At 46.6% G+C, this 21824-nt stretch overlaps 1 protein-coding gene across 2 annotated transcripts in view; it reads right to left on the bottom strand.

Moving 5' to 3' along the window:
* The window catches only part of LOC106742460 (FK506-binding protein 2), a 77088-nt gene extending 71133 nt beyond the window's left edge, over nucleotides 1-5955 (bottom strand). For both annotated transcript variants that reach the window (XM_014615396.1, XM_014615397.1), the window contains exon 1: nucleotides 5697-5955. In XM_014615396.1, the coding sequence (XP_014470882.1) occupies nucleotides 5697-5932 (236 nt within the window). In that variant the 5' untranslated portion in view covers nucleotides 5933-5955. The remainder of the gene's footprint in view (nucleotides 1-5696) is intronic.
* Between the last annotated feature and the right edge of the window lie 15869 nt (nucleotides 5956-21824).

Below are 21824 nucleotides of genomic sequence, written 5' to 3'. Positions count from 1 at the left end.
AAGATTAAGTGCAGATCAACTATTGAGAGAAATATTTATCGTGGAATATTTTTAAACGCGAATATACTTTTCTCTCGAAGACTCAACGACGAAACGACGGTGTGTTAATAACCATTTGGAGCATCAGAAGACAATAGCCTACGGTGTTACAACTTTGAAACAATGATTAAATATAATAAAGTGCGTGAAGTATTTGTCAACCGTAAGCGTTTCGTTACTTTTAGCAGACCAGACTGTAACTCGCTGCAACTTTGTTGCGCTGGTCGACGATTGCGGCAACGAGCACGCGCAATTTCCGCATTCGTCAGGACGCGTTGCGAAAGAACGCAACCTTGGAAGCCCGTATGTATGCGGCTTTTTCTCTCTCTTTCTTTCTCTGTCTCTCGTGTCTTCGAAGTATTGCAATATCTTTAACATCGCTTTAAGCATTGCGAATAAACGTCGATATACATACGTTTTGCGCCGTTTGCATTATTCACTATGACGAGTTTAAGCGTCTCTGTTCCACAGCTGCGATGGCGCCGACAATGGCACCTGCGGATCTCTTTTCTGCCGCATTCTCAACGCATGTATTTTTACTTCCGTCTCACGACTCGAAATACAATATAACGCGTCGTCTGGAACTCGAAAAGAGACCCGTAACCTGAATCACGAGTCTCGTCGAGCCTTCGATAAAAAATGCGGTCACGTCGATGAAACTTTGCTGCGCGCCGCTTGAATCATAACGATCTGTCCTTAATTTCCGGTTTCGCTCGTCGTCATTCAGCACCGTTCAGCTTCGATTGCAATTTATGTATCTAAATGTGTTATCCCGCCCTCGTAATCCCTGCTTTACAAATCCCATGTATATGCAGCGAGTTGATTTATCCGCGTGGATTATCGCGGCTTTAATCAACGCATTGTCGTAGCCGCGTTCTCGTCGATCCTACTGAATGCGATCCACGGATATACTCCCGGTATATACGGTCTCCTTTACAGATCGCACGGTGATCGAGCCACATAAGGATCCTTCGAGGACACGCGACACGTATCGCGAAGAAAGGAGAATCCGGTAAGACGCTGCGGCCGAGAGACGGAGGAAGGATAGACGGAATTCGCGTGGAAACGTCGCGAAGTGCATTAAAGTCTCGTCGGGATGTTCCGGTTGCAAAAACTCGCTCGGGCGAGGACTTCGTCCGCGGTGGTAGTAGATCCGACGGGGAAAACTCTCCAACGGCACATCGCGGAATCCGGGGCCTCGGGGGCCGAGGCAGACTCGTGCCAAATGAAGTCAACGTTTTCGCCCGTGGCGTCGGTCTCGCTCGCGTCGAGTGGAAAAGGATAATGGGACCGGACGGAATGCGGCGCGATAAACAGGTGATTGCGATGCTCCTCGACAAGAAACAGTCGAATCGACACGGGCCGCGGTAAACGGAGGTAATTCTCGACAGACCGGCGCTTAACGGCGATACCCGATTCGACTGTTCAGTTTCGTTCTCACCTCCACGCTGCAGCGCGTTGCCGTTCTCGTCGCCGAAATCGATCCCGATATAAATCCAAACCTATTTACTCTAACGGCTTCTTTCTTCTTTCTCAATGTTCGGTGCCCCGGCATTGATCGTTAATATAACTTAGAATAAAGTTACAATTAATTAAGAGAGGGAGACAGGAGGTAATGTATGTAATGAAATCTTTCGTCCCGATAAAATTATGTGCAACTTTAACGGCCGGGGAGTTAATGAAACGGGAGGTAGTTCTTTCATTTCGCTTTGTACTTTCCTCCTTCTCTCTCTCTCTCTCTGCGAGACTTACTCGCGCGGCGGTAAGTTTTCCAGGTGCGAGGTGTCCGGTGCACGATTAACGGTACCTATAACGGGCCACGAAACAATTTAGATGCTGCAAAGAGGTCAGCCCGCTCCATCTATTATCGTCTGTCGCGATGCAGTATCCGCCGATACCCGAGCGCTTAATTGGCATTAAACGTGAAAGGCGAGAGGTTAATTGTCACCGTCGAGAAAACGAAATATCATCGAGTTAACGCGATCTGCAAAAATATCGCGGTTATTCACAGTCGAAAAGCAATAGAGAAGCGTATGAATTCCCGATTGCGGAGTCCCCGAATGGACGACGTACGAGGAACGTTGTTGAATTTATTGAGTCGCCGGGCAGTTTCATTAACGAGGACTTGGCGCGCGCGATCGGTAATGAATCCTGTCAACGCGATGTGATATTACGGTCACGTTACGCTGCGTTTGTATCGGAACCAGCGGTATTATGGCATATTAAACACCGTGAATTGAGACACGATTATAATAATACGCGGGCGTTCCCGTTGCATTATCTTTCGGCGCAAAATGTCACGGTGACGTTGAAAACGTTGGAAACGCCAGTGCGAGCGGTGAGATATTAATCGCCCGCGTTGTCCTCGGGAATATCCCGACGAAGCGTAGCGATATAATTGCAATATTCTCCAGCGGAAAGAATATTTGTTCGTGCGAACTTTCCGACGGGCAGAGAGGACAGAGAGGGAGAGAGAGAGAGAGAGAAAGGGAGAGTGAGAGGAGACAACGCGCGTCAACGAACGAGGCGTCAATCCGAGCGCGTTATTCGTTGTCACCGTTACGCATCGTTCAGAATCGCTAATACGATCTCGAACTGTGAGTTATTAACACGCGTCATTAGCTGTTTTACGCACGGCCAGCTCGAAAGCGACTGGTTAATAAAGCGATCGGAAGGCGTCGTCGGCTTTAAACGCCTTGTGGCTGGAGAGCCGCAATCGACTGACTCGATCGGGATTTGCACACGGTGTGAGGTTACGCAACAACACCGTGCCCGTTCTCCTCCAGAGATTAGTTAAAATCATTTGAAAAGCGACACCGCATCTATCTTCCTCTGTGCTTTTACATTGTCACGACGATAGTACTGTAACTTTCTGTCATTACTGAAAAACTGGTCTGTCGATAATGGTTTGCGATACCGTCGGAAGCGAGATAACCTGTAAACTCTTATTGCGAAGAATACACGCGCGGAATAAATACGTGCAATGCGCGTATCTAATCGACTAATGAGTATCCGCTTACGAAAGTCACGAGAGAGAGAGAGAGAGAGAGGGAAAGAGATACGGACGTTTCACTGCGTCACTTAATTGATCGCGCGGGATATGTGTCGCGCGGCTGCACTAATTATTACGCAAGCGGTGATATCGCGTGAGATTAATTCCCGCCGAACCGTATTCTTATCGCGTCTGGTATAAATAGGTAATCCGTTTGTAATAACATTTCGGGACCGACGTTGTAACTTTTATATTTCGCAGGGGCGCGTTAAATAACGCTTTTCGCGTAAAGGGGATTTATTTATAAGGGAAGTTCAGCCGTGAAAAAAGAGGTCAGAAACCTCTCGCATGCTTCGACTCCATCTCTTATTTATCCGCGCCGATGCTTCCAGAAGCAACAGCGGATTTTTATCGCGGCCCCGGTATCGGAAGGCCGATCCGGCCGATCGATAGTCCGGAGCGAACTGTCACTCCGAGAGGTACGAGCAGTTAATCGCGCAAAGAAGCCCGCGCATCTCGCGCAAAACGCAAGCAGGTCCCGTGCCAAATTCGATTTGGAGCGCGATCGACGACGTGGCCCAAAGAAAGTCCCGCGGTGAGAGGAATGACTTTCTAATCGAGTGGACCCGTCGATTCTCGCGGATTCCTTGTTACTCGTACGAAAAAGAAAAGAGAAAGCTGTTAATATTTGTATAAGGTCGAAGGAGTGTCGATTGCACGGAGAAAAAGTGCCGCCGAGTCGATGTAAATTACCGCGTTGGAATCAATGTTCTCGATAGCATTATCATCGAAACTAACACTTTAATCACTGAAACGATACATAACATAGTAGTTTCAATGATATTTGCCATTGAAGCGCGAAGATCTGCCCGAATTACGCTACTGTCGGAAGTTTCATCGATTCAACGGCATTTTTCTCCGTGCGCAAAGCCGTATTTTAATTTCAAATAAATTATTAAATAACAACGCCGTCGGCGGTTGAACTTTTCTCCGATGTGCTCTCTCGGAAAGCGCCTTAGATCCTATCCTAATAAGTTCACGGGACGAGCTCTATCGCGTTCGAGACCGAAGAACGCGATATTTATTCAAGTATTCGCATTTCGATCCGCCTACGTGCCGCGCGAGAGCGTTAATCCACAACGGTTGTTATGTCGGTCATGCGTTTCCACGTCATGCGAAAGCAAGAACTTCCAGGTGGAGCTGCTGGGACCGGCCTACCGGCTCTGCCCATTATATGTTAAGGAGTTACTTTCGAGCGGCGAGAGTCCCACCGGAACGGTACACTCGTCATCGTCCTGTCCGCCAATAAAGCACCTCCACGTTGGAAATTTCAACTCGCAGATACTACTCGCGCTACTACTCCCCTTCTCCTCTCACGCTCCCTCTCCCTCGCTCTTTCATCTTGCCTCTCTTTCCCTCCGCTTCGTTGACGTCATCAGCGAATACGCGGCAACGGGGATCTATCGCACTTTTAGCGATCGAGAATGCTCCCTTCTCGGCTTAATCTCGAGCACGCAAGCTGGCCCGGTTCATTTTAAGCTACCTCGGGCGTTCATGTTTTTTAAATCATGCCGTTACGATTAAAGCCAAAATGGGCCGCGCGAGTTATTAACATTTACATGTATTTAACATTTTTGAGAGACTCTGCGACCCCGATTCCCGACAGAGCTTTGGAAATATTTGCCGTTGAAACTTTTTCCCCAATTAGAGGTGCACGATAAACGGTTGAAGTTTCTTTCGCCGGAATCAAATAATCGAGCACCGTTCGAAGTTTCGTCTGAGGGATTTTTTCAGGATGATCACATTGAACGAATAATGAAACGATATTCAACAAAATGCGTCACACCCGGGGCGAAAGAAGCCTGTTATTAAAGACGTTAACCTACTTTCGTTATCAATGTGTGACATCACATCGTCTTATCGTTTCATCGAATTTCTTTGCTTACTTCTTCACACGCGAGCTGCGACCTTTTCTCGCAGACGCCACCGCAAACCAACCAGACCAACGCGGAATTCCCGTGTCGTTTCGTCACCGCGTCGAGCTTCGTATTTTTTCACACGAGACACACTAAATATAAATTGATTATCATTTCCGAAGAAGTCTGTTTATCTTCGGTGATTCATGACATCGTCGTCAGCTCTTTCCCGTCACCCTCTCCACAATTCGGCTTCCTCCCACTTCCGCAGCTGCCGCGCTAATTAGATCGTTTCGTCCGGAAACCGGCTAAGCCCACGGATGATTTTTCATAGTTAATACGGAGAAGCCTCGAGAGAAACGCAAGGGAACTTAACGAGTGAAACATTACACGCGGAACACAGCGACGACTATCAGCGGAGCTTATCGCAATTCTCGTCGGCGACATTAGCCTAGTTCTTGCCGGCAACGCGTGACATCATCGTCGTCGTCGTCCTGTTCTCCAGGCGCGCGCACACACACGCACGCTTCCCACTAATCCCACATATAGACCCACACCGTCGTTACCAAACGCGTTCTCATTCGCGCGACGATGGAGACGCGTCTATCACCTCGCGCATCCTCTACGCGCGATCGTCTGCTCTACCGAGAGAGGAGCGGGGAGGGGATTTAATCGCGGTTTCGCTTAGCGTCGTTCCGCGCTTTTCTCTCTTTCTCCGCCCGTCTTTTTTCGCAGGACATATCACTGACCTTGAATCGAACTTGTTCCCGTCCTGCAGCGTGCCGGTGTAATGCATGGTCAGCTGGTCGCCTTTCTTCGACCTGGCGTCGCATACCTCGGGAACGTAGAGCTTCTCCACTTTGAGGCCGTTCTCGGCGTGGTCCGCGCTGCCGAGAGCCACGACCGCGACCACGAGGAGAAGCGCGTTACGGCACATCGCCAGCACGGCACTCGCGCTCTTCGACGTGTAGGGGCCCATGTTCATCGGTCGACGGGTGCTCGTGAGCAACTGAGTTCTCGCTGCGTTCTACGCCGGCGAGCCGCCTTCGGGCTTCCACCACCTGCCCCCGCCGCCTCCTGTGCGGCGGCGGCGTGGTTGGAACGGAGAGCGAACCAGAAGAGGACGGAGCATCCGTGCCGCCACATTGCGCCGTCTCATTGGCCTCGCGGAATATGTAGGTCTCTACCTCGGGAAAGTCCTCTCTCTCTCTCTCTTTCTCGCTCGCTCTTTCTCCTCCCCTTCCTGCCCCGACCCCGCTCTCGCTCTCTCTCTCCCTCTCGGTACCGTTCACGATTTCTCACTCGATCCTACTCGACTCGGTCGTCTCTCCTCCTTATTCGCTTCATCCCGCTCTCCTGTCTCTCCTCGTGAACCTGCTCCACATCTCCTTCTCCTTCACGGTTTGTATTTCGGAGCAGAGTGTCTCTCTCTGATCTTTTCTCTCTCTCTCTCTCTCTTTCTCCGTTCTACAGTGCCACGTTGCACCAGCTCGTCCTTCTCACGCTTGCGTCCCGGATGTCGCCGTCCTCTTTCCGCCGATAGCGTATCACGGTGTCTGCGGCTTGCTCCGCTCACCGTGCCCCTCCCCCCTCATTCGCCCAGCAGGTCAGGTGTTCCCTTTCATCCCTTTAGTTCCATCTTCCGCACCTCCGCGCGTCGTTGCGTCTTCCGCTTCTTCTGACCCTTCCTTTCTCGCTTGCTCGCTCGGCCGTCCGCTCGTCCCCCCTTCCTCACGACCTATCGGTTATCACCGATACAAAAGAGGCGCGGTGGTAGGGGGGGAGGTGAGTCGACCGATTTTGACGAGACTCCTGCGGGCGAGTCGGGCGAAAGTTCAACGTAAGGGGAATCATCGTTCCCCGTCGACGGTGGATCGAATTAAGGTATAAACTTTAATCCGGCAGAAATGTTATCTCACCGGCACAATGCGGCCTATTAGATACACGATGAAAACTCCGCCGAAGTTCGCCCGCCCGTCGCCGTGCTTCCCGCGCGGTGTAAGTTTTGCTCAAACGAAGAAAAATTTCCTTCATATCCCGGAACGAAATTCCTCTCCCTCTCTCTCTCTCTCTCGTCCCTCCTCTACCCCCTCTTGGACGCGTGTTTTCTTGTATCGCAATTAAAAGCAATCAAACGCGCTTGTAAGACCGACGACTCAACGTCGTAACAACGTATCGATCGCCGGCGATTCTCGCCGGACAATTAAGTCTCACAGCCGGCCGCAATCTAAATTCACCGCCGCCTACGCACAAATACGCCGGGAGCGCGGGAGGAAAAGTGCGGACGAGCGTAAAGCAACAACGGTAGAAGAGGATGTCGTCTCGTGAAAGCGCAGGCGATTCGTATCTCCCGGGATTCAATTCGATTTTGTCCACTTCGTCAAGCGGAGTCGACTTTCTCATTTCTGTTTGGCTTGTCCTCCGGCGCGTCCCCTCGGCCGCGTTCTTCTCGGGAAGCTTTCTTTCTTCCGTTGGTACGGATCGTAGATCCGCGAATCCATCTATCGCTCTTTAATTTCGTTCGCCATCTCTCGGCCGCCGTGTAACGTGTCAACCCGATCTCGTCGTTTATCACCGGTGTCACCGCTGCAAGGCGCATCACCGATGCGTTTCCTTCCTCCGCGCGAATTGGAGATGGAGGATTTCGCGGTTGTTTCCGCAAAACACACGGACGCCGCGAACTGATCAAACCGGGCGTACTTCCTTTTTCGCGAACGACTTTGGTTTTAACATCGGTCGCCCGAGGTCGAAATATCAAGCCGCGAGTTTTCGATCGGACACGCTCGCTGGCTCTAAAACTCGTCCCCACCACTCTCGGCCTGCTGGCTAAAACAAAAGTCTCCCGATGAATTATTTATGGAAGATTTTACGTGCCGGTATGCAAATGCGCGCATCGAGATTCGCTAACAGCGAGATTTCCGGGGAACGCGCGTACTCGAGTAACGATAGCCGATCCATCGAGGATCCCTCGGAATTGAATCGGAATCTTGTGGAATAAAATCTGCCCCTTCGATCGCATGTAACGTCCCGCTCGATCGATGCCACGGTGAAAGGGAAGAAAACGAAGGAAATCGGTCTAAAAGTAATACTGACCTTACGTAAATTTCACCGTTAACTTCCGTAGCATCCGCAAGCCGTAAATGCGTCCTTCGAAATTCGCGGGAGAGCTTCGCGTTGATTAGGTGGTCGGTGCATTTTGGAAATAAGATGAAACTAGCTGCGAGAGTAGGTATATATATATATACACGCGGGGCTCGCATTTCCCTTTTCTCGTTTTTTGTACACTTTGACGGAAGAGAGGCAAACCGGTACGCTCGTTTCTCTCGACTAGGACGACGACGACGTCATGGTGTGCAGTGAAAAGCGAAAAGTCGAGCGCCCTGCGTACACACTCGTTACATCGTGCGCGACGGGACACTCAGACCGAGTTTACATCTTGAGAAACGTTTGCAGAAATCGCAGCGAGCTCTTTGACCCCGACCCTCTCCCGTGACGCAACGGTTCGAATTACGGCTCACCGTATATACAAATTATAAGATTTGTAACGGTGCCGACTTGGTGAACCGTCGAATGCGATATCGATAAGGAACCGAACGCCGAAACATATTATTCCCACTGATAACATTAACGCACGGTCATGTCATTGCGTAACAAGATAATAAACGCATAGTGATAACCGGGATGAGATAAGTTCACGGAGCGACTGATGCAATCGTAGCTTCAGGGTCAATAAGATGGCTTCGAAAAAAAATAGACTTCTTATTAATCAATAATAATTGAACTTAAATAATCACGTGCGTAGGCTCTAGTTTAACGAGTTGCCTTAACATTCTCCCTTACTCTATTTACGTACTGGCCGCGTGATAAATGAAAAGGGAAAAAGTCGGAGTTTATTTGACGCTCTTTCAATGGAAGGACGTCAAACGTCCGATAAACGTCCCCGATTCGAAACTGGCACCAGATTTCATTAAAAGTTCATCGGATCAGAATTTTGATTCGGCGCGCGCCGTCCTCTCGACGAAGAACAATTATTTCCCGAAATCAATAGTGCCGGGCGCAAATGCGGTAGGAAGTTCCAACAGCTCGTATAACGACGCTCCCAACTAATCCTCGCTCCGGCTGCTTAACGCATGGAAATTAATAATGAGACAGAATGGAAATCCTGGAGCGATAAGCCCCGGATCTACGTAACTCCGTGGATTATGCAGCGACGCGCGGCCACCAACCCGAATTGAACGAACGATCGAGAAACAAACACGGAATCGGCTCATTTAATCCGTGATCGCAGCAGCTGCCTACCTTCGAAATAATCAGAGATGTAAGATCCTTCGGACGCCGCGAAGGACTTCCGGTTCCTCAACGATAAAGATAATTCTACATAATACATGTCAACAAGAGAGATTAATGCCCTTAAACGACCCCAAATTTCTTTAAAGATCTTTTTTATCTTGAATAATGACAAAATGTTGATAAAATATTTGACTTCAAGAACGGGGAAAGATTCTCTTTTTTACATAAATTAAAAAAGAATAACAGAAACAAAAGTACGTAAAGTGATACAATGAAAAAAAGATTTAGATTTCTATGAGCAACGAATTTCATTTGTTTCTCAACATACTTTGTCATTTCGCGATTTTTAATCATGTATATTGAAGAAAGAATTGATTGCAGTAGTTAAAATGTAGCTAAGTTGTAAGTTCCGATCTACTAGCCGTTGAAGAAATTTACCAATCACAGTGAAATTGCAGAAAAAAAAATCAATTATGATCGGTCAATTTCTTACGGCTTCGAGCTTGCCACACCTATTGTAGATCGGGACTAACATACGGACACTTAAAACTTTGACAGCGTAAGCAATTCTAATTGCTTCATTAGCAAACTCTTTTGCTGGGGTGAAAATGTACTATCGTACATGTCATTTACGACGATACGTTCGCTGCAGCAGCAATTAAAATCGCTTACGCTGCTGAAGTTTTAGGTGTCCGCATGTTACAACTAATTTAGCTACTGAAGGCTAATCGTTTTTCTTCTCCGTGTGTGATGTCCACATATTAGAACGATTCAAGAGGTCTTGGGATTTCATCCCTGCAATTTTATACGCGTTTTGCGAGGCAAAATATCCGCAAACTCTATACTTTCTCGACTGTAACTTTGACATTTCCGAGACGTAGGATTGCCGCGCCATTTGCATGCTCCGTTAACTAATACAGCAAGCCGATAATTTACGACGCTCTCGCCTTCTTTCCGTACGTGCACAATTTCTCGCGCGGCTATTTCGGCAGTTTATACCCGTAGACACTCGGCGACGGCCATTGGGCGAATAGTAATTGCTCGCAGAGACCATCGTTCCTAGTTACTTGAGACCCGAAACGTAGTTTAAACAGCCCGTATCTCGCGGCTCGAATTCTCGCCACGTGGTCTTCGCATTCGTGTCACGTCGGTGTTGCCGCGCGATAGTACGGTCCACGATGCGATTTACTTCGGAATCGCTTGTCGAAGCTCTCGGGAGAATCGCAAAACGATCCTTTCTTTGCCCTTCGGTATTCCCAAATTCGATAGTCTTTGGCACGCATACAGATTACGTGACAAAGTGATACTCGAGGAAGCGGCGCGATACCATCTCCGTCGCGCGCGGTATCATATTCCATCTTTTTCGCTTATACGCTGAGGCCGTCTTTCCGCCGTTCCGAGTGCTCTCTAAAGTGCAATCAGTCTATTATCACTGGGAAGCAGCTAATAGTCACTCAACAGTGATCGTAGTTACAAGTGCAGTACTGCAAATCGGTAAAATTTCGCTGCAAAAGTTTGTTAACAGCAGCAACGGTCTCTATTGGAGAAATCTAACTTCAAAAGCAGTAAGGAAAACATTTATTACTCCTTTTTTGTTATCTTAGTTCCACTTAATTCCACATTTAAGACTATTTCAGGAATTCGCTACTTAAAAGCTTTGACAGGAACCTATAAGCATAGGCCTTCTTAGGAACGCCCAGCCATCAGTACCTATTCAGGGCTTACTCACGAAATTTCTCTCAGAAATTGCCTTTCTTGAGCATACCTCAACAAAGAGAGGCCTATTTTGGCCCGACAGAGGCCGAACCTTGCCTATCTTGGGCCACACACTTGGGCCACTCCTCGATGAATATCTTCCTGGGACGGTTAAATGCATTTCACTGGCTAAAAATCAGTGAAGCATTAGACAAAAGAGCTGAGTGTAAAAGTTTTCCATGAAAAATGAACAAATACTCACCGATTACTGTAGAATACCGTTTCACTCGTTCAATTAGCAGCATTTTCACCGATTAAACTTAACAGAGTAACGACTACCGATTCGCGCCTGCACTTTGCATGCGAAACGATCGCAGAGGGCCGCACGAGAACGGCGCAGTCGCTCATGGAAAACAACGTGGGATTCCCAATCAGATCTTCGATGGCGCGCGTGAAAGTACCGCCGGAGTGAGACTCGCCGCGGCATGGCATAATAGTGGCCTGTCGTTCCCGACAATCGATTTCCGACAGAGAGAGGCGGGTTCGCGCCTTCGTAGGTAGGAGAGATGGCAGAGCGGAATTCGGATCTCACGGACTCAGAACGTTTAAGCGGCAAACGGGCCGAGCTTAATAGCGGCCTCGTTTCCATCGGGAAACCGGCGGCAGGGCAGCCCCAGTTGAACGCGCGCAGTTTCGACAAGCAAGCCCGAAAGCGCGAGCACGCGTAACGCGAGAGAGCCTCAGCCAGTTCGAATACCGGAGATAGCTAAACTGTTTCCCAAGCTCGCGGACCGGTTCGGGTTAAGGGAAACACGGCCGACCGTGGTATTCCCGTGGGATAGTTACACGGCGAGTTCCGACGCGCGTTTGCGCGACTGAAACTCGCACGTCGTGCGGTCGCGCCACTGTCAGCACCCCTTTCCTCCCCCTCCCTCTTTACCCCCGTCGCCGCTCCGTAGATGGCAATTTTGCGTCGGCGATAGTTTCAGGACGAGCCAACTTTCGCTTCTTCTTCTTCTTCTTCCTCCAGCCGTGGCTCGCGCTCGTCCGTCGAGGTGAAGTTTCGCGCGATAAATACGCGCGCGACGATCATCTCTCGCTCGGCCAACTAACTCCATTGATACCGACGATATCGGCAGAAGCGAAACGCGCTCCAGTAAGTTGAATCAGTGAAAATGCCGCTAATCGAATCAACGGAACGGTATTCTACGGATAATCAGTGAGTATTGATTAATTTCTAGTAGAAGCTCTTCCGTTCGGCTCTTCCACTCAGTTCCTTTGTCTGATACTTCACTGATTTCGGCCAGTGAAGGATTCACTGCAAATAGATACGAGCCATAGCAGAAATATATGTACATGTGGTATCTGCGTTCGATCATATGTCGTATTTGGCGTAGTTCGTATGGTAACGGACTCAAGAGTTATAGGAGTTTCGAATTCGAGTCCCATCAGGATCCGAACCAGCGGTCGCGTCAACGTTCGCCGCTTCTTCGTCAAATACACGGTCGCCACCGTTAACTTTCCTTCTCTCTCTTTTTGTCTTCTCGTCGTTCGTAGCGGGCAGCGCCAGCGCCGTTTTCGCGTCATGAGCATCTGGAGATGTTAGTTACGCGTATATGTCGTTGGCATACTTTTTGAGCTCGCATTGCGGTCTGCTTTCCCGGATACCTTCCGTCTAACCCGAGCAAAGACTCGTCCAGCTCGCTGCCTTTATCGTGAAAGCTATTCCGCGCGTTTTACGAGTAAATACCCGGGACTTCTCGAACCTCGAAGATGGACCACTTAGCGACCGGCGGTACAGGTTCAAGGTAGGTCGTTCCTCGTGATTATGAATAATTACGAGGTATATCTAGATAGTAGTACTTCGACTTATACCGAGATAATATGATACGTTTACGTCGAGATATTAAGCTATTACATCAATCGGTAGTTAATACGTTAAAACTCTTCATCACTCTCTCAAGTATTATCAGTGTATTATCAGTGAGAAGTAAATAGTCACCGCTAGTCGTAGTTATAAATACAGCATTGCAAATCAACAAAATCTCGCTGATAAATTTAATTAATAGCGACGATCGTCTTTATCGGTAGAATCTAACTGCAAGAAGAGTGAAAGAAGTGCTATTTATTTATTTTTTCATTATCTTAATGATTTTTAAGGTACTGTTTATGATTTCACCTGAAATATTCTCAATTATGCGCCCCATTTAATTGATTTTATTTACATTGCATTTGAAAAACACGTTTATCTTGACGGGACTTGAGAACCTTGAGACTTCTAACTGTTGAGTCTGTCGTCATTCTACGTCAAATATGATGATTATAAATACGATTGAATGTATATTGTATATATATGTATACAGGGCGTTCCATTTTAATCGTCCCAGGCAATACTTGACTGCATTCGGCTTAGCTTCGAGGAAGAAAATGCGAGAACATTCAATTATAATCCTAAACAGTAATGGCTGACATTTTCTCCAAATCGGCGTATCCGGGTATTAGTTAATCGAACATCTCGTAACTGATGCGGCCGGAGCGAACACCTTCACTCGCATATGAATGACTTAACGTCGAAGAGAATCGAGACAATCAGCATGAAGTTCCGCGTAGAGAGCGCGCGCACCTCGGCACACTCTCTCTCATTTCAATTCCGCGGAGACGCCGGGGATATTCATGGAAATTGAATTTGTAATATGAATGCCACATCGTTGCTAGCTACCGAGTGAACGTGCCATCGATACGAGCTTCGGGATGGATCAGACTAGAGAAAGGAGCGCCCGTCAAACCGATTATCACTCGGCCCTTATCCGGCCAATTCGCATCCTCGTCGAACGTCACCGTCGTCGGCGTTGTCGCGTTGTATCGTTGCGGATAGAAGCCGGCGGATCGAAGCGCAGTTACTTACGCGGCAATATTCAGTCGTCCATATTCGCAGCGTAATTACGTGACGGAAATTACGTTCAATGTTCATCGTATTGGCGAGTCTTGAGAGCTCCGAGAACCTCCGAAACGCTCGCCGCGGCTCCCCGCGCTAATCTATTTCGATCGCTAATTTCGCCAGTTAATTTTAGGAAGGCCAACCGGCAGTAATGGGGTCTGCGGCGTGGAACAAGCTCCTCGTCCGTTATCGATAATGTCGACGTCGGCGTCGACTGTATACCGGATGTGAGAGATTGCTTGTGTTCGCGCGGGGGCGCGTTTGAAATTTCGAACGGGCGAAGAGGGGGGGAGGGGGTGAAAGAGCCGAACTGCGCGCGTGCGGCATCCGCGGCACGCCGAACTCGATCTTACATTCGCCGGGTTTGCGGTCGCCCGTTTCGCGAGAACTTCCCCGGATACATTGTTTATGTAATTACGGTTCCTCGTGTCGCCGAGATTATTAATCTCTGATGTGAAACTCGCTCTCACAATATCGCCGAGTGTAATCGCGCTCCCGCGGTACTTTCAGCCGGTATATAAGTCGAAATGGAATTTCGACTCATGTGAAAAGCGCGACGTCTCGGAGATGCGAAACTCATCCTATGTGTTGAGTGATACATATACACGTGATATGTCACACGTGATATAACGATATATTCGATTTGCTAATTTAGATTGTCCTCAACAGGGTAAAACGTTAATGCTTTTATAAATGATCCCGCATATTCGAATAGAACGCGAATAAATGCACGCGGTTCGCACATGGCCGCCAATTGAATGTTAAATTAAATGTTAAATACGTCCAATCCAAAAATATATGTGCATAATCTATTTAGCGGATATGTAAAATGTATGTATGTTGTCCGAATAATTAATTAGATATTATCACGTTTGATGTAGCGACACTACGGAAACTTTCTGGCGAAATATTCCTTTCTTATGGTTATCAGTGGTTCTCAGAGTTTCGAATCTTTTCTCCTTACGATTGCGATTTTTCATATAAATTTTTACATATTAGCTCTTACCGGGTAATTATAAGATACCGCATCTCTCCCTCTCTCTCTCTTCGATATCGGTCCGGATTATATAGAAATTTCCGCTGGAAATCTTTCGAACGAAATACACGTGAAACTTCGTATTTCATGCGATGAAAATTTCCAATATTCTCTATTTTCGTATCTAAATGTATTCTGTGCAACGAAATTTCGCGTGCATACCGAGCGATGCATGCCCACTATCATGATTAAATCTAATCGACGATTAACTCAATGAAATTGACCAAACACATCGGCTAATTAGCTGAATTGATCCAATGTGATTGGTCAATTCCGTTGAGTTAATCGTCGATTAGATTTAAACCATGATGGTGGGACCGGACAATAATCATATACGCGGCACGCATTATGAGAAGGGCACACGAGCATGAATGCTAGGATGCGAAATGCCAAGAAGGATGACGTTTGTTTCACGTTCGTACATCAATTTTTCGCCGAGATACGGCTATTCGAAGGATTTTACTTTTTTACAGACGGCGCGCAGTATTTCTTGTCGGCGATCGACAACATCTGTCACTTTATTCTATAACTTGTAACGGTAATTTCGCGATCGTTAACGTTGCACAGCTATTCCGTGACACATTTTATCGGTGCATAGATGTGCAACGCAGAGTTAAAAGTTGAAGAATAAGATCCTTCTTGCTGGCGGTCTACGGTGTACGCGTAGCACATTCCAGTACGTCGCGTCGCCGACTAGACGCCTTTCCCTTCTACGTCGCGTAACATTGTAGTCGAGCCTCGGTTTCTCATCAAACGATTCGCCGCTCGCCGATATCTCCTCGTAGAAAAGTTGTTGCGACGTCAAACAAATTGCATTCGAAAGCTGAGACCGTCCTGCTTCTGGGACAGGTCTGGGAAGGATTAGCCGTTTCTCTGTCACCGATTAATTTTACTGAATCAGTGTACCACTAAATCTAATTATTTTTATATTTAGATTTTTTAATTTAATTTCTTAGTGAAAATGTCCCTAATCAAAATTAATCGACTTTCTCTCGAATTAAAGATATAGTTACACGGTAAAAAATATTTTGTGTTAAAATTGATCCTTATTAAAATTTTTGTGTTAAATTTTCAACATACCCGTGTGTTAATTTAAAACATTTTATATTCAATATATTAAAATAACACATTTTATATTTCAGTGTCAATTGACGTATCAATTTTATGTTAATTTTTTATATAATATTTGTGTTATTTTCCAACATATTCACTTTGTGTTAAATTATCACAAAAATTTCAATGGACCATTTGGGACATGTGGAACACAAAATTTTTTACTATGTACCATAGAAAGTATGACTGCGATTTTGATCAAGCGAATATGAAAAATACTAGACAAACCGCGTTGTAAAAGCTAAAATTTTCGATTTGTTCCGCGTTGCAATATTTGAGAGAGAAATATTTAATTTTTACAAATGCGCTACAAATTGCGTTGCATGAGCGAACATGCAATTATTTGTCGTTAATGATCCGTGATTGGATGACGGATTCTTAACCGACAGTTAACAATCATCGACCGGCCGAGCGTTGGTCTCAATACGAGGCATCGCAGCGATGAAATATTTCTTATAAATCATCATTAAGCGTACAAGCATCGAGTTTCATGAAACACGGTGACCGGCAAAATATTGCACAAAGGCCGAAAATTAATAAATTCCTAAAACATTAAATAAATCGGTATTACTTGAGCAAATCCAATTTACGAGGTTTTACATGAAACGCACGTCCGAATTTGCCAAATGAGTGTAATTGATGAAAAGCGCCCGTTCCGCAGGAAGAATTATTATTCATGTCAAACGACGACTATACGCGAAATGTTGCTATATTATTATATCACGCGTGATCGCGCCCGATATCCCGTTAAATAAATCGACGGGCCGAGCCGGTATAATAAAACCGAAATCGAGATATACGAGCGGACGCTCCGTAATCAGACACTGAACTCGCCGCGATCCAATGTCCCGTCTCGTCCACGATCGGAAACGTGGAGGAACATGTGGCGTGCATCGGCGATGCACGGTGAATCTGCGCGATTAAAATCCTTCTGGGCCGCGTAGATTGGCATTCAATTTTGTTGGGTTTGACCGGAGGCCGCGTAATGAAGTTTGTGGTAGAGGCAGCCTCCCGTGCTGCTGATGTACAGTGCGAGCGGTGGCCACGACGCACCGCGAAACGAAATATCGCCGGCCGATACGACGAGCCGAGCGAGCGTGCCGCGTCGATCATTTTGCGGTCTTACAGTGGACGGACGGACGGGACGGACAAACGGGACAAAGACCGACGTCGCGCTTCTCTTAAGAAGGAAACGCACGTTCGCGTGTGTAGTCATACGAATGTTATTAATAACCTTCCGCGAAGGTAACGAATAATTACTTCTATTTTCCGGGCGCCCGTGGAAAGTCGATAAGCTCGATACTTATTACCCGGAAACATGTCGTTATTTACGACGACAGATATTTATTGGATTATGCTTCATTGTTAAAGCGCTTCATGTGAAAATGAATTCGAAGGGGAGAATAAAGGAAGTTAGCGGAATGACTCGCGACGAGAAATAGAATGGAAGTACGAAACATGGGAAAGGAGATGCGCATGTAAAGATGAATCTTGTCTTTTGTCTGTCTTCTCGCGACGATGGCAAGGTGACGACTTTAGAAATTTATGTAAGTGTACCGGAACACACATACACACGCGCGCGCGCGCGATCACTAAGATAGCTGTGTCTTGGCGCAGGAAGTCGAGTCTGCGTTGATCTGCCTTGTGTCAACAAGTCTTTCTTCCATCCTCCGCGCCCTCGGTAGATGCACGCGAAAATAAACGATGCGCAACGGTTAGTGCGATGTTAATTTTATGTTAATTAGCGTGAAAGTTAGATTTGCCTGAGATAACTCGACGCGGAGCTGTAATAGACGAAAGCACACTGCGTAGATACCTTAAATCCGCGTTCGCTTCAGCATACAGTCGTTAAATGCCGTCCTACAGTGTGGGAAATCGACGAAGCAGAGATTACATTAAATGAGACGAAGGTTTTTAATAACGTTGCAACGCGTCGAAGACAACGAAATCTCACGTCATTCCGGAAATTCAAACGTTCGGATATCGAAAATTATTATTCGCAGAATAACTCTCGTCGTGTCACGCGAACCCGATAATCGGAAATTTTAAATGACGATATAAACACCGGGCGGAATTATTTCGAAAAAATTTCCTGCGTAACGTTGTTGCAACGCGTCGGAGCACACATACAGTCGTGCAGCGCCGGTGTGCGGCACACACGTGCACATGTACGCGCGATACACGATACATACGCCGGTGTGGTCCGCACAATACCGCTACCGCTGAACTTTATCCGTCGAAAACGCGCAATCGCGTTCATTCATTTCACTGCGAGTAATTAATCGCTAATTTACGTGGTAGGTTATCGAAAAAGCCAGCTGGCTAAATTGAGCGTGTAAATAACGGGCACGATAACTTAACGCATGCGCGTAACACGCTTTTAAATTACGTGAATTTTATATATAAAACATTCATCGTGAATATCACGGTGTCTATATGTATGGTGTATGTGTGTGTGTGTGTGTGTGTGTGTGTGTGTGTGTGTGTGTGTGTAACAGCATACGCGAAATTGAAAGCAATACGGATAAGCGTAATTGTCGTTTACTGCGAGCGTTATTGAAATTTCTTTACATCATCCTTCACAAAGATTTGCTCGGTTTTCCACGGTTTTTCCTGAAATGAGAAACGGCTATTCGCGCTTTACCACAACACATATCGGCTCGATAATGAAATAATACGCCGAAATCGGAGTGGAATCTTTACGACGGTATGGCATCGGAAAATATAAGCGGAAATTCTCCAAGCGATAATCCATACTTTTCTGCCTCGTAATGCGACGCAGCGGATTAAATCGCCACGCAATTTTCTCTCATGTGAATATCCAACTATGCGCGTCGTCATGGCACATCAAAGGTCTGTAAATTGTCTCTTTATGAAAATTTCGGACGCTCACGTGTACGTAATGAAAGCGTGCGCTCGCGCACGCATGAGGGTGAAGGATGTGTGTAGACTGCATGCAATATAAAGTTCAATGGAATTTACGCAACGCAATTCGCGTCAATATTACGTTTTGCACTTATCATCCCGTATCGCGAAACAATTTGCGTCGAGTTTGCGATCAAATTAATGGAATCGGCGCGGGAAACGCGCCGACGCGGGATAAACGGCTGTAAAACTCGCTTTTCAGGCTAGAAGATTACGAGCTTCGACGATGCGTCTGCAATGTACGGAGAAAGTCCCGTCGAGAGGTCAACTTTCTCCGATCCGAGCTTCTTCAACAATGAGATCATCATCATCATCATGATCATTATCATCATCGGTGGCGACGTTCCTCTACAATAACTGAAATTTCCTCGCGAATACACTAACAGAGCTTTACTCGAGGCCGGCGTTATATCGAGATAAACGTTGTGAATAAACGGGTGAATAAAGAGACGGAATCCCTATAAGCACGAATAAATCCGCGTCACGCGGATTACAAGGACTTATCCGAGACAAAGTCTGCTCGATTGTGGGAACACAATTACGCGTATGTATTTGCGAGACTCGTATATACCACACTTCCATTTTAACCTGTACATAGTTCTTCCCCGCTGAAAAGGAGGAAGTTAATTAACCACTTTACAGTCGGGTTATTTTGAACTTAAGAACCTCGTCAGGGGTCAGCTTTTCCCGCGTATTATAAAAAAAAAAAATCCTAATTAACCTCCCTATGCGGGAGCCGCTTATTATTTATATTTCGAGATAACCAACCGGGCTCTCTCGGGAGAGAAGCGCGATGCACGCGAGAACGGCGTATTTCGAGACGACGGCGATTCGTAATATTAATTATGTCATATTTTCGTTTTGTTTGTCTCGCCCGCAATGGAAACGATAAAATTACCGCTCATTTTTGCAACTTCCGCGCTGCATGTTACCGTGAGCAGCCTCGCGCAGTTGTCGGGGGATTAATTACACTTGCACGCGGAAAGAACAAGCAGCGGGACGGACAAGCGTGCTCTTTTCACCGTCTGTGAAAAGGTCGACGTGAAAAGCCATACAAAACCACAAAGCGATCGGATTCTTCGTGCAGTGTCAATTAGTACCCATATGCGTCGCGTCTCATTAATTAACGTCCATTCAGCAGGAAGAGATCGCGTACGGAGAGCGCGGGGAGGTGGTTCGATGCGATTTAACTAGCGACGTATGAAATGTCCCCGTTGCGATTTACTCGGGAAATACTTGGAATCGCATACACACACGCACACATACACGACAGCTCGCGCTACCTCCTCGCGCATATCATCATTTTTTACGTCTTCTGCCCGCGACGCGTTCCACTCGGGAAATTTCCCCCTCGTGCCTTCGCCCTATCCAATAAAAAGCGATCTCAGCACTTCTTACAACACGGAGGGAACGCCGAAGAACAAGGGTGGGCGGAGACGAAGAGGTCGAACGCTAATGAATTTTGAACGGGAAAATATTACTCCGCGGATCGATATATGTATATGTACTTGTAATCTGACGCGGCTTAGACCGTGTTAATCTTAGAGCGTCGTATTTCCGTCATGGTTTTCAATTTTCAGGGAGAGTGACGTGCACGGTGAAACGATCCGTCCGCAATAAACGGGGAAAATTATCCACCGTGGAAACACGGTGAGAGTCTCTCTCTCTCTCTCTCTCTTTCTCTTTCACTCTACAGACATATTCTGCGAAAATATGTAACAAACTAGCACGGTTTATGAAGAGGAGAGCGTCGATTGACTACCGTGTTCTCGCGTCGAATGCATTTTCCATTGCGATTTTATCCGATATTCCTTTTTGCCGGTTATGAGCGCGGAGGATAATCAACGTTCCGCGAAGGGGGCGCCGGGGTAATTATGTAGCGGTGGAAAACGCACGAAAGCGGGCTCTAAAATATTATTCAGGCAAATAATATCTCCGGACGTGGCTCTCGGGCGAGGCAAATATTTACGCGCGATATGAAATGCAAATTTCCAACGGACTCAGCGCGGCGGTCACTTAAAAAAATAGCCGCGACTCGTATTTATTGCGGGCACGGCATTACGTTTGCGGGAGAAATTACGATCGGACGATCGTATCAATCAGTTCTGCGAGACCAGATGATACCAATGCTACCAATTCACTCCCCTTGCTGTTTCTTTCGTTTCACGACGCTCGTTAGCGCTGCGCATTCAGCGTCGACTTCAGGAGAGTGACGACGCGCTTATTAACGTTTGAATAACAAGATTGGGTCGGATCCGACCGGAGCCATATTAATATAGTAACGAATAAATATTACCTTTCGTCCGAATAAATACTACAATGTATTATATATTTCAATTATTTTACATATTTTGCGACATATTTTGTTTACACAGAAAAGAAAGTCTTAAAACGATGATAGATATTCTCATATATGCAAGAATGTTATAATATTCTTAGAAGACCTTTTAATTCTGAATTGAGCGTAAACAACACTTGTATCAATACCAATTCAGTCAAATTAAGACTAAAAATCTCCTAAGAAGATTATAATATTCTTGCTTATCAATTCTCGACTTAAGATTAATTTTTTCTGTGCACTTTTAAATATTTCCTAACTTGTCGTGGAAGTAACAAAATATCTGGTAGACAAAATTAGTTGGAAATGTTACAAAATGCGTCTACCGGCCGGATTCGGATCTACCTTGTTGCACGTGTGACTGCATGAACCCTTGTTATTCGAAGATTAAATCAAATAAAACTGAAAATCGCGCGCGCCTGGTGCACGTTGTACTTAGCGTTAAGCGCGACATATTAAACGTTGCCGAGTTCTTAAGTTTTACAGCACGTCATACTCGGACTTCACCGGTGTACTCCGAGGACGAGGACACGAAAACGCAA

Source organism: Dinoponera quadriceps, unplaced genomic scaffold (genome assembly GCF_001313825.1).
Source record: "Dinoponera quadriceps isolate SergipeBrazil2010 unplaced genomic scaffold, ASM131382v1 scaffold113, whole genome shotgun sequence".
Classification (NCBI taxonomy): domain Eukaryota; kingdom Metazoa; phylum Arthropoda; class Insecta; order Hymenoptera; family Formicidae; genus Dinoponera; species Dinoponera quadriceps.
This window is presented reverse-complemented; position numbering and strand designations above follow the sequence as displayed.